The 13,740-nt window shown below is 43.9% G+C and overlaps 2 protein-coding genes across 2 annotated transcripts in view; both read left to right on the top strand.

Annotated features, from left to right (window-relative positions):
* Window positions 1-13,740, top strand: part of LOC126017555 (sentrin-specific protease 2-like) — a 407,516-nt gene that overhangs the window by 143,852 nt on the left and 249,924 nt on the right. The gene's annotated exons all lie outside the window — the stretch shown is intronic.
* Window positions 1-13,740, top strand: part of RALY (RALY heterogeneous nuclear ribonucleoprotein) — a 90,090-nt gene that overhangs the window by 67,739 nt on the left and 8,611 nt on the right. The window contains exon 3 of the mRNA XM_049779468.1: window positions 1,405-1,462. Within this exon, the coding sequence (XP_049635425.1) occupies window positions 1,460-1,462 (3 nt within the window). The 5' untranslated portion in view covers window positions 1,405-1,459. The remainder of the gene's footprint in view (window positions 1-1,404; window positions 1,463-13,740) is intronic.

Below are 13,740 nucleotides of genomic sequence, written 5' to 3'. Positions count from 1 at the left end.
CACTCCCAAGCCCTAGAGAGGACCATTAATAGAATTTTCCCCTCAGTGTGTAGTGTAAATAAAAGTTAGAATGGCTTACGAATGAACCATCCAGATAGTATAAATTACAATGATCACTTGTGTTATAAAACAACCTTTCTTAATGGTAGAGAGCAAGTCCCTAAAAAAGATACCACCTCTTTGTATCTCCCAAACCAAGTGATATTTGCTGACTGGACTAGCAGGTTAATGGTAGAGCCTGTTGTTGTATTTCTACTCAGGCTCTGCAGTGACAGAAGCCTCTAGGGACATACCCACCAATGATGAGGAGGCTACAGGGGTACTGGATATTGAACCTTGATCAGGGGGCACGTACCCTATATACTGTATCAGTCCATCCTGACTTAAATTACCTGTGCAGTCTGCTTTCTTGTGGTCTTTAAATTTTAGTGGAAAGGTTGGAGACAAACAGGAGTGGTATATTGAAGCCAGTTCAGGAGGTACTTGGAGTATCCATTCTGAGCCTGGGTCTGAAAAACGGGATGTAGGTGGAGCTGGTGCAGATTAAATAAACATGGCCCCAGCCATTTAGCAATTTACTCCATGTAGGAGGAGAAGTAACACAGATTATCATTTGTCCAGTACCCTCAACTCATCCCATCACTACTAGGGCAAAAATAACCTGTTATTATATAATTGCAGTAATCATCTTATTAATTTTCTAGTCAAAATTAAAGGAAATGTTAATGATGTAGAAAATAGCAATATTTTAGAGAAGGTCAGCAGCTGCTCAAAAGAGACAACATACTGGGGCCAGTGAGGTGGCGCTAGAGGTTAGGTGTCTGCCTAACCTCTGGTTAATCAGTTAATAAGCATTAGGGGAGCCCCTGCTGTGTGTCTAACAATATACTCAGTGGAATGAAACTACCCTCAGAAGTTCTGAACTTCTGTATAGAAGTGACAAGTCTGTAATACATGAGACAGAAAAGGAGTTGACAGTGATGATGCATTAATGCCTGGATTCAAACTCCTGGCACTAGAAATGAAGAATTGAGTGCCTCGTCACTGGTGGTTGTAAATGTCTGTTGCTGTGAGTTAGTGATGAAATCTAGGTTCTTCACTGATTCCTAAGTCCTTTCTGCTCTCTACTGTGCCATGTTCACTCCTTCTACTTGTGCAGCACCCCTTTTTCTTTTTTTCTTTTTTTTTTTTTTTTTGGTTTTTGGTTTTTGGGCCACACCCGGTGACGCTCAGGGGTTACTCCTGGCTATGCGCTCAGAAGTCGCTCCTGGCTTGGGGGACCATATGGGACGCCGGGGGATCGAACCGCTGTCCATCCTAGGCTAGCGCAGGCAAGGCAGGCACCTTACCTCTAGCGCCACCGCCCGGCCCAGCACCCCTTTTTCTGTTTTGTTTTTGTTTTAGGCCATATCAGGTGGTACTCAGGGATTACTCCTTGCTCTGCACTCAAGGATTACTCATGGTAGGCTCAAGATAATCGGGATTCGGGGGGGATTGAATCCAAATAAGCATATAGTACATGCCTTATCCACTATACTATAAATTCTGTAGTTTATATAAGGTGTCCCTAGAAGAAAAACACTGGAAGAAAGGATCACTCAAAGTGATAATTGTAGTTATGTTCTATAGAGGAATAGGATTTAGAAACTTGTTTATGAGTTGTAAATTAGCACATAGCATAGATTAATACTTCTTTAGATAATGACTAAGAGAATAACATAGACACTAGAGTTATTAGACACTGCTTCATTTTATTAGCTGTTTATGTTCTGTTTTATGAGTTGAAGTGTTTGGAATAAATGTAATTGCAGTCAAGGCCACTACTACCCCTCCTTGAGACTGGGCTCCTTTTCTGGGCAACAGAGCTCCAAAATGCTTGTTTGCTCATTATTTCTGGTGAAGCCTCCTCATTCAGGGGTACTCATGGCAACAGAAGGCCATGCCCTGGTAGTTTATGTGTTCCCATATACCAGACTGTATTGGAGGAAGTAAGCCTATTTACTTACTTATGGTGAGATCTGCTCCTCTTGTGCTTTCTGCAGAAGCCTTTGTGGTGCTGTGAGGGTGGCATTTAGTATTTTAAGAGAGATTGTTGTAATGATGAAAATATTGATCCCACTTGAAAGGATTTTAATGAGCTGTCCTTACACCTGAGGGGGTACACAGTACTAGGCTGCACTTCCTCCAATACCATAGTGGCCTTGACTGCAATTACCTTTATTCACTTTTTTTTTTTTTTTTTTTTTTTTGGTTTTTGGGCCACACCCAGCGATGCTCAGGGGTTACTCCTGGCTGTCTGCTCAGAAATAGCTCCTGACAGGCACGGGGGACCATATGGAACACCGGGATTCGAACCAACCATCTTTGGTCCTGGATCGGCTGCTTGCAAGGCAAACGCCACTGTGCTATCTCTCCGGGCCCACATTTATTCACTTAAAGAAGGTAGATTTCAGGAGAGTATTGAGTAATTTATTTTGAAAGGGCACAGTAGATTGAATAAACTTCTGTTCTAGGTAATTATTTATTTACTCAGCACTTATAAGTGCCTACTTGGAGACTGGAGAGATAGCACAGCAGTAGGGTGCTTGCCTTGCATGCTGCTGACCTGGGAAGTCCTGGTTTGATCCTTGGCATCCCATATGGTCCCTTGAGCCTGCCAGGAGCGATTTCTGAGTGCTGAGACAGGAGTAACCTCTGAGCGCTGCTGGGTGTGGCCCCAAAACAAAACAGAACAAACAAATAAAAAGAAAGCCTACTTAGAGGCCAGAGAGATAGCACAGCAGTAGGGCCTTTGCCTTACACAAGGCCGACCCAGGACATACCTGGGTTTGATTCCTGGCATCCCTACGGTTTCCCTAACCTGCCAGGAGCGATTTCTGAGTGAAGAGCCAGGATTCCTGTGTGCCACCGGTGTGGCCCACTTCTCCCCACCCAAAAAAGTGCCTACGTAAGTGATTCCTTTTATGTTCAAAGTACATTTAAACTACTAACATTTTGGTTAAATCCTTATCACATCTGTGTGACTTGTTCCATAGCTATTGTACACTAGAACAAAATATCCTTCTGGTAGAGTAGAAACATCTGCCTTTCCTTTTTTTTTTTCTTTTTTTCTTTTTTCTTTTTTTTTTTTTTTTCTTTTGGATTTTGGGCCATACTGGCGGTGCTCAGGGGTTACTCCTGGCTGTCTGCTCAGAAATAGCTCCTGGCAGGCACGGGGGACCATGTGGGACACCGGGATTTGAACCCACCACCTTTGGTCCTGGATCGACTGCTTGCAAGGCAAATGCCGCTGTGCTCTCTCTCCAGGCCCTTGCCTTTCCTTTTTAACAAGAAATTCTCGCAGTTCCAACAATCATGATAACAGTAGCTAATACTTGTATGCTTTTTGTTGTTTTTGGGTCATACCCTCCAATGCTCAGAGCTTATTCCTGGCTTTGTATTTAGGGTCACTTTTCACAGGCTCAGGGGATCATGGAGTGCCAGGCAGGTACCCTGCGTGCTGTACTATCGTTCTGGCCTCTAATACTTGCATATTTTTTAATATAATTTTTATTTTGATCATCGTGGCTTACATATTGTTGACAATATTATTTTAGGTACATATTTACATAAAATCAAGGGGGATTCCCATCACCAGATTGTCTTCCCTATACCTCCATTTTTGTCCTCCCTCCCATTTCCTCTTCCCTCACCCTCAGGGCGGCTAGAATATGTGGTCCCCTCTGTATCTGACCTACTACTTAGTAGTCTTGCACCTGTTTGGTCTTGATGTCTCCCTGATTTCCCCCTCTAACTGGAGGCAGGACTAGCTAGTTCAAGATATATGGTTTTGTTTGAAAAAGAGAAAAGTAATAAGCTGGGGTAAGAGACTAATATGCCGAAAATGGGCGGAATCCTTCTAGGGGCTCTCATCAACGCTTTGAGAGATGAAGGAGATAAAGAAGGTGAAACACTCCCCCAGTAGCAAAAGAAGTGTCAAATATCCAGTGAGGATTCCAGCTACTTGCATATTTTTTAATAGGCCAACCTGTATTCTAAACATGATTTTTTTGTTGTTGTTGTTTTGTTTTTGTTTTTGGATCACATCGGCAGCGCTCAGGGGTTACTCTTGGCTCTATGCTCAGAAATCGTTCCTGGCAGGCTCGGGGGCCATATGGGATGTTGGGATTTGAACCACCGTCCTTCTGCTTGCAAGGCAAATGCCCTACATCCATGCTATCTCTGTCTCCCTAAACATAATCTATTTTATCTTGCTGTTGGTCTAGTCTAGAGACACTATTCTCTTCATTTTTGTGGGTTTGTTTCTTTTTTTTTTGTTTTTTTTGTTTTTGGTTTTTGGTTTTTGGGTCACACCCGGCAGTACTCAGGGGTTACTCCTGGCTCTACACTCAGAAATCGCTCCTGGCAGGCTCGGGGGACCATATGGGACACCGGGATTCGAACCGCCAACCTTCTGATTGTGAGGCAAACGCCTTACCTCCATGCTATCTCTCCGGCCCCTATTCTCTTCATTTTATTTGTGAGATAAAAGCTTAAGGAAGGAGTGCAGACATTTCACACATATGTTATACAACTAATTTTGTGACAGAATGAAGGCGTTTCGGCTTCTGAGATTATTCTGACCTTTTTGCTGGTCTGCCAAGTTTAGTAAACATTTATGCAATTTTCATTCTGAATTGTAGAAGGGTGGCAAGTGCCTACTCTAGAGTAGCAGGTAGTTTCCATTTAGTTTGGGCTGTGCTAAAGAGAGAATGGTGGAAGCTCAGAACAAAATGAAATTCTGTATGCTGAAAACAGTTTATCCATGTACCTGGATGATCAGAGCACACAGTTGGATTTTGGTGCATGGTTAAGAGCCATTTATCTGCCCCAGCCAGTCTCTTGGGTGTACCATGGCATTTACTAATACATCACTCAGCTTTTCCCTGGAAATATATCTTTAGGTGAGCTAGTAGAAAGGTTCCTGCAGTTACCCCTGAGGCTGTTATCACCCCTCTGGATCTTCAGGGGTTGAAATGTCCTCTTGGGGGGGAGGGAACACTGTGGGACAAAGAAGAAGAGTGTTGTGTAAATAGTCATGATTCCTAGACTGAAATTTAGAAAGGCAAAAAAAGAAAACTAACCCTTTCTCTGCTAGTTTCTCCATGTCCTTTCATTGTGGAGAGAAGGTCCTGAAACATGATCCCCTCCAGGAATACATTTCCCTCTCAGATCTCCCTGTTCCCATTAAATTTGATCACCTTTTCTTGCTGGATATGATCATCAGCAGTTGACCAAGCTAAATTAGTTTCTCAATTGTTTGGTGACAATTCTTTTTTTTTTTTTTTTTTTTAATTTTGACCACACCTGATGGCGCTCAGGGGTTTCTCCTGACTGCTCAGAAATTGCTCCTGCCTTGGGGATCCAACCTTGGTTTGTCCAGGGTCAGCTGTGTGCAAGGCAAACGCCTTACTGCTGTACTATCTGTCCAGCCCCCAGAATTACTACTTTCTTATTTTGTTTGTGTTGTTTTGGGGGCCATACCTGGTGCCATATAGGGGTTACCCCTGGCTCTGCACTCAGAAATCACTTCTGGCAGGCTCTTGGGACTGTATGGGGTGCCAGAAATTGAGCCAGGGTCTGTCTAGGGTCTGCAGTGTCTGAGAGAGCTTTCTAGGTACTTTAATTTAGTTCTGTCTTTTTGCACACTCTCCTTCCTCCATACTTTATTTTACCAACTCTACATTTTAGCATGACTTCATTTCTCATGCCTGTCTCTCTTGGACAGGATGAGTTCTTTGAGTACTTTAGCTGGTCTATAAGAATCTTGAGCTTTTACTTTTCTGTAAAATTTTCTAAGACAGACTCTCAGGGATTATACAAGTAAGGCGTAAAAGAGAGTGGTGTACTGAGTCAGTCCTACTCCATTCCTACCCTGTGGGACCTGGACCTAGGGCAGGTATGCTGGCAGCCCCGCCAGGCCTGAGTAATGGCTGCAGCCTGGAGCAGGGTTTGCCATGAGCTCCATCGGGGTCTCCAGTAATTGGAACATGGCACCTTCTGACTCGTAATGGATGGTAGAATGAGAGGGGCATTTGTCACTGCCTGACTTCCCTGCAGGAAAGAGGCTCATAAGTCACAGTTGACAAATCCTCTGATGACTTTTAAACTTCATTTACAGAAAAGAATAGCTATAATCAACCAACAGCAAGCAGTGACTAATCTTGCTACATTATCACTGTGAGGAGCCAGCCCCTTTAAATCATGGGAAGGGGAGGGCCACCCCCAGGCTCACAGTTAGTGCAGATTGGTTTTCAGACAGGAGAGGTAACTGAAGGAAGGATCTGCAAGTGTCAGGAGGAAGAGGAAGAAGCAGTTCTGGGGCAAGGCTAGGAGCTTGGCTTTAGGTTTGCACGCATTGGTCACACCCCTGCCATTTACTGGCTTCAGTTACAACTTTCATGCCTTCATCTATGAAATGGTACTTTGTCTACCACCACCAACCTCATAACAGACATTTGGTGTAGTTCTTGGCACAGAGTGAGTGTTCAATAAATATTAGTAATGATTATCAGAATTATATATTTAGCACTTTGTGGTCATGTATCCCCAAACCCAAGATCATGTGGCACACAGTATCCAAGCCAGTCCACCTTGTGTGTGGGAGTTGGTGAGAACAGTCTAGAGAAGTGGGTAGAGATAAAGTGGGCCTTTGATTATGATCATGCTGCTTTCTTCATTAGTAGAGTGAAGATAATAGTGCATATTTTACTGGTTTGTGATTAGGATTATTACAAGGTACCTAAAGAGCCTTCACTACAGTAAAATTCTGTATATTTTCCTTAAGGTAAGAATTAATATATATCTCTTAAGAGACAACTCGGAAATAGTTCTGTTTCACACTTTTCTATAAGAGAAATATGAACATTTTCTCCATTCATTGTTCCTTCTGCCAAGTATACTCTCGCCACATGACATAACACAGTGGAAATTTATTCCTGGATCTTTAGCCTGTATCACCCACCATAGTAGCCCTTCTTGACAGACAGCATGCTCCAGGAATTGGAAAGTTGGGGATCTAAAGAGCACTCCTTGGGAAATTAGTCCTGTCTGGCCAGTAGTGATCATTCGGCCAATTCTAATGAGCTGGGGCCTGGCGAATTTAATGAGATTGATAGATGTTCTGTCATCCCAGGCTGCCTGGTAACCAGGAGCCACTGGACCAGGGAGACCCTGGACACTAATCAGTCTAATTGTTTGGTTTTCCTTGGAAGCCACCCTAATATCCCTAGGTCATCTCCAGTAGAGACTGAATCATGTGACATAGTAAAACACTCCCCACCCCCACTCCCTGGGTGCCAGAGCATAAGACCAGAGGCCTGCATCCAGATCATTCCACACAAAGTCTTCGTATAGCACTGAGGGTGAAAAGCACATTAGGACCTAATCTTAAAGTACATTTAAGATTAGGGATATTTGACAAAGAGATTCTGTGCTAGGGAGGATTTTTTTTTTTTTTTTTTTGGTTTTTGGGCCACACCCTGTGACGCTCAGGGGTTACTCCTGGCTATGCGCTCAGAAGTTGCTCCTGGCTTCTTGGGGGACCATATGGGACGCCGGGGGATCGAACCGCGGTCCGTCCTAGGCTAGCGCAGGCAAGGCAGGCACCTTACCTCCAGCGCCACCGCCCGGCCCTGGGGAGGATTTTAATGTCAGGCTGGAAGACTTTGGACTTTATTGAGCAGAATTGGAGGAAAGGAGAATTGAGGGTCATTGTAGTAGAGGCTTAGGAAGTTGTTGAGACAATAGCTTGTAGAGAATGTCCTAACAGTGGATTCAAGTACACTAGCTGGAAGGAACTTACTGTTTGTTTTGGGTGGCACTGGCCAGCACCTGGCTGTGATCAGAGCTTATTCATGACTGGGTCCGTACGTAAGGGACTATTTGTGGGGCTTGGGATTGAATCAGTGCAAGGCAAGTGCCTTAACTGCTGTACCCTCTCCAGCCCATTACTGGACGAATTTAAGCATGTTTTTATCATTGCTGGTTTTTTTGTTTTGTTTTGTTTTGGGGCCACACCTGGTGATGCTCAGGGGTTACTCCTGGCTATGCGCTCAGAAGTCGCTCCTGGCTTGAGGGACCATATGGGGATCGAACCGCGGTCCATCCAAGGCTAGCACAGGCAAGGCAGGCACCTTACCTCTAGCGCCACCGCTTGGCCCCATCATTGCTGTTTTTATCATCTATTAAATCAGACTAAATTGTCAAGACTGACTGTAAACTGATTTTCCCCTCTAAGTCTTCTGCAAATGTAAAGTGGGAGGGTCAAGTCCCGAGGTTAAGGGTGTGACTGATTTAGAGGAACACTATTTCCCTTCAAGGAACAGTAAAAACCTGGGAGTCCCCTTTGCTTTTTCAGGACTCTCTTTTAGGAGTTTGGCTATCAGAGACCTGACTTTTAGTTCTAGCCTTGCTCTTCTAACCATTTATTTTTGTCTTTCTTGGCCTCACACACAGGGCTATTGTGAGAACTAATACTTGGTAAACTGAGCAATGTAAAACTGCCATTTCAAAGCCTGTATGTGTCCCTGATGAGTTTATTTAGCTTTAAAAGATATTGGTGAGGGCCCGGAGAGATAGCTCAGCTGCGTTTGCCTTGCAAGCAGCCAATCCAGGACCAAAGGTGGTTGGTTCGAATCCCGGTGTCCCATATGGTCCCCCGTGCCTGCCAGGAGCTATTTCTGAGCAGACAGCCAGGAGTAACCCCTGAGCACCGCCGGGTGTGGCCCAAAAACCAAAAAAGATATTGGTGAAACTTTTATGAAATTCACTGCTACTGGTGTTCTGGTCCTTTTTTTTTTTTTTTAAATACACACACACAAACACACACACACACACACACACACACACATCTGGATACTGCCCCCTCCAACTCCAGTTTTTTTGAGGGGCTTTCACTAGCCAGCCCCAAAGGAAAACTGAAAGAGCCCTAGACCAAGAGTCAGAAGACCCATGGGGCAATCTTGGCTTTTACTCCTTCCTGACTAGAGAGGCAACCTCTGCTTAGAGGAGAGTGTGTGGACATCATGCTCAGTGTGACATTGCAAATATCATAAGAACCTAGTGTGTCTCTCCTGCTTCTTCCCTCCCCACTACCAGAAAAATCCCCGATTCTCCCACTCACCCCAAACCCCTTAGTTAATTGCTAAGCATAGAGTCTCTTGGGAGCTACAGACACCTTGCTCTCAATACATAGCTAATCTGTAAGGCAGAACTTGGACCAAGGGGCAAATAACTTACCAAGTTAGCTTCTGCTGAACATGATGTCAATGTTTTCTTGGGCTCCCTCTTTAAGCTAGGATGGGTGAGTAATGGGAAAGAGGGCCTGGAATAACCAAGGGAGAATTATTGAGTTGACATGGAAATGCATGGTCTGTAGAGTATGGATTTGGATCAGACACTAGGAAAAGGCAGCTGGCTGGGAGCTAAACCCTCAGTAGCCCTCACCTCTTAAAGGAAGGCCACAGTTAGCTTTACTTACTTCTCTTGGAACATTTTCCTCACCCTGTTCTTAACATTTATTGAACACGTTTTATACCTCAGGCCTGCCTCAAACTCTTCCCTCCTCCCTTAATGTGGGTGATTGAATTCAGGGGTTTATACATTTGCAACGCAGAGTGAGAATACTGATGGAGATCATATACCAGTTCTAAATATTATTGGTAGGTTGTAGGTGAAATTAATCAATTGTTAGACTTGTAACAATCTGAAAGACCAGGTTTTAATTTAGAATTATTCATTCATTCATTCATTCATTCATTTTTGGTTTTTGGGTCACACCCGGCAGCGCTCAGGGGTTCCTCCTGACTCTACGATCAGAAATGGCTTCTGGCAGGCTCGGGGGACCATATGGGATGCTGGGATTTGAACCACCATCATTCTGTATGCAAGGCAAACGCCTTACCTCCATGCTATCTCTCCCGCCGCTTAATTTAGAATTCTTTTTTTTCTCGTTTTTTTTGGGCCACGCCCATTTGATGCTCAGGGGTTATGCCGCTGTCTTGGGGGGGACCATGGGACGCTGGGGTATCGAGCCAAGGTCTTCCTTGGCTAGTGCTTGCAAGGCAGACACCTTACTTCTAGCGCCACCTCACCGGCCCCAATTTAGAATTCTTAACTCTTTGGAATCATGTACCCGAACCTAGTAGTTTTGGGCTCAGTCCCCCCCCTCCCCTCCAATCCTCCCTTCATCCTTATTATGGAGGAATTTGAATGTGTGTATATACACTCAAGCTCTCACCCCCCGTAGGTACCTGTCCTGTGTTTAGGGGATAAGAATAACAACAGCATAACTGCTTCTTAAGAATTGTGCAGGTCTTGAAAGTGGATTGGAATTCTATTCAGACAGGGAATTGAAGAGTTGGGTACTTGGGGTCACACTTGATGGCATTTCTCCTTGGCTCCTGGATTCCCTTACCCAAAGCAGACTCCCCAGATTTCTAGTTTCAGATCCCAAAAAGCTGGTCTTTATGTACTCTCCATGGGATCATTCAGAATGTAGGAGTCCTCTAGTTTGACCTGACCCTCCTCTAGAGTGAGCAGTGTCAGAGCAGTTAACTAGTCAGTGCTTAACACATTTATATTTAGTCCCACAGTGCAAAGGTTTTTTTTTTTTTTTTTTCCTTTTGTATATTGTCTCAAACTGCAAGTGGTAGTAATAACTGGTTAGCCAGTTGCAGAAGACTCTTCACCAGCTGAGGAGAAATGCCAGCTTCTTGCAGAGGTCTGAGGGAACCTAGCCAGTGTGGTGTCCTTGTCAGGTCCACAGTAGAGCCTGGCACAAATGTCATGAGAAGACCTCAGCCATTATTCCCTCCACCCTCTACTTCACTGCCCCTGCCTGTTTCAGTCCACATCCAAATCCTGACTGCTTCCCTTAGGCCAAACATGTGACATTTCCCTGGGCCAAGACTGAACTCAATTAACCAGGAGAATTACCTACCACATGCCCAACAAGAAGCTGATATATACTTGGTATATTCCCATGGACAAATCATGGAATTAGAACGTTTGATAGTTTATCATCCAGGCAGAAAAGGAATTATCAGATTGGGAGGAATGGGGGAGGCCAAGAGACCCAGTCTGCAGTGAATGTTCTCTGCTCTGTGTGAAAATTCATTGTTTCTATTGAATCATCGCTTTGATTTCCTCAATTCTCAATAAATGATGATTGTGTATGTAGAAAGGTAAATTTAGTAAACTAGGAGAAAGTCTTCCTTCCAGACTGGCTCCAAAGCTGGTACCAACTTATTCATCAGTGAGTGTCCTTTTCCTGTTAGCACTTTCTGTTGGTGCAGCTATTAGCATTTTCTAGGAGCCTGGGCCTGTCTCCAATCTTTTGCTGGGTCTGTCACTCTTTGGTTTCCTTGCAAAAAGTGCCTCTGTTGGTTGGAACATGCTACCATCAAAGCTCAGTGGATTGAGAAGAAAAGAATTCCTGCACCAAATGGGGCAAAAGATGCAGACTTAGAATTTGTTTGTTTGTTTGTTTTTGTTTTTGGATCACACCCGGCAGCGCTCAGGGGTTACTCCTGGCTGTAGGCTCAGAAATCGCTTCTGGCAAGGCTCGGGGGACCATATGGGATGCCGGGATTCGAACCACTGTCCTGTATGCAAGGCAAACGCCTTACCTCCATGCTATCTCTCCAGCCCCAACAGTGACTTAGAATTTAATGAACTGAGTGTAATATATAAACATGTTGAATTTCACACCTGGATCTTACATAGCACTCTAATAAACTTCAGTTTGGGAAAATAGATAGGGGCCTGGATTTAACCCTGACACCACACACACACACACACACACACACACACACACACACACACACACACACACACACACACACACACACACACACACACACACACACACACACACACACACACACACAAATAACAGCCTACCTTGGAAGCATGAAGGTTTGCTTCCTGATGATACATACCCATATGTGCTGAATAGAGTCTAATAGCCTAGGCATTTGAGATTCCCAGTACCTCAGTAGAGAGTGCATTTTTTAGTATATACAGTCAGGTGTATAAGCCCCACAACAAAATGTGCAATGTAATAAAAGATTTTATAAAGTATAAAAATCTTAAAAAGTATAAGATTTTTGAGCTTAAACTCAGCTTTTTTCTGTTTTATTGAAAAGAAATTCTTTCTAAATTAGGAAGATAGGCCAAAAGGACTGAAGCACTTTCTATACATATGATAACCTTGGGTTTGAGTCACACACACCACAAGGTCTCCCAAGTACCACCAGGATGCCCCAAAAACAAGTCTCTGTGTCCAAAAATAAGTTAGTAGACCAGTGTTAAAGCTAGCCTAGAGTGATATGTGTGTGAGAGAGAGGAGGGGGGGATATTAAATAAAATGGTTTTCTTTATGGATGATGAGAAGAAGAGGTAGGAAGAGAAAAAACAAAAGAATTTAGTCTTCTCCAGAGGAGTGACATAATCATGAAGTTTAAAAAAAAAAAAAAAGGGAATTACACACACCCCACGTTGAAATACATGCATCCCCAGAATAGATGTGTGCTTCAGTGAGAGTTTGTATGCATACTTAGCTCCTTCTCTGATGGGCTTTAGGGTGGAATTTTAAAATGGGTACTTCAAAAGGGAGTTAAGTCATCCATGACCGTGAGCCAAAGGCTATGCCAAGGCCTAGTGCTAAACTTTTGCTATTAAGATTGAGCCTCCTTTTCCCCTTTCTTCGGACTCTATGCCCAGATCCTCCTGTCCAGGGATCAGGCAGAGAGGCAAATGCCCTACCTGCTGTGTTGCTGCTCTAGCCCTGTGTGTGGCTTTTAAATTGATTTCAACTCTGAAAGAGAGAAAGTTGAACGATCTGGGTTTGAATGCTTGTTTCTAGCAACTTAGTGAACATAATTGGGTTTTTTTCTGGTAAAACAGAAATGATAGTAATATTCATGGGGTCCTAGACTGTTCGTAGTACTTTTTGCCTTAAACTCTACCAGAAGTGCTTGGTGCCACCAATTTCGTCCACTGTTTCAGAATGGCTGGTGCTGATGACATCTTTAGTGAGCTCATGTCTGAGTAATCCATGTCAGATTGAGTAATTTTGAGAATGATGATATTGTAGAACATTACATACAGTTAGCTTTAAAGTGGTCTACCTTGATAGAAGTTGCTGAGGAGGTCTTTAAACATAGATCCTGCATTGGGGTAATAGTTGAAATGAGCATTAAAGAAAGATACGGGGAGAGCCTGGAATGATAGCACAATGGGTAAGGCCTTGCATGCAGCCTACCTGAGTTCAATCCCTGGTATCCCATTTGATCCCTTGAGTCTGCCAGGAGTGATTTCTGAGGCCCACTTCATGTGTGGTTCCTCCCCTCCCCCAATTGGAAATAGCTTAAAGGCTGGAGTGAATATGTGAGGCTTCCAGATTCATTGCATGACATCCTAATACCATCAGGCATGCTTCTGGAGTTTCCCATCATTGCTAGATCATTTGGTCATTGCTAGACCAAATATTGTCATCAGTGAGCCTTAGGCTCCTGAGCACTGTTGGGGACACCCACCCCCTCCACCCACCAAACAAAATGAAAGAAAAGTTTCAAAGAATTACAAGCAGACCTGGGTTTTATTCAGTTCTAGTCCTGCCCTTCACAAGCATTATGATCTTTTTTTTTGGGGGGGGGGGGCTCACACTCAGCAACACTCAGGGGTTACTCCTGGCTT

Source organism: Suncus etruscus, chromosome 9, assembly GCF_024139225.1.
Source record: "Suncus etruscus isolate mSunEtr1 chromosome 9, mSunEtr1.pri.cur, whole genome shotgun sequence".
Classification (NCBI taxonomy): Eukaryota; Metazoa; Chordata; class Mammalia; order Eulipotyphla; family Soricidae; genus Suncus; species Suncus etruscus.
This window is presented reverse-complemented; position numbering and strand designations above follow the sequence as displayed.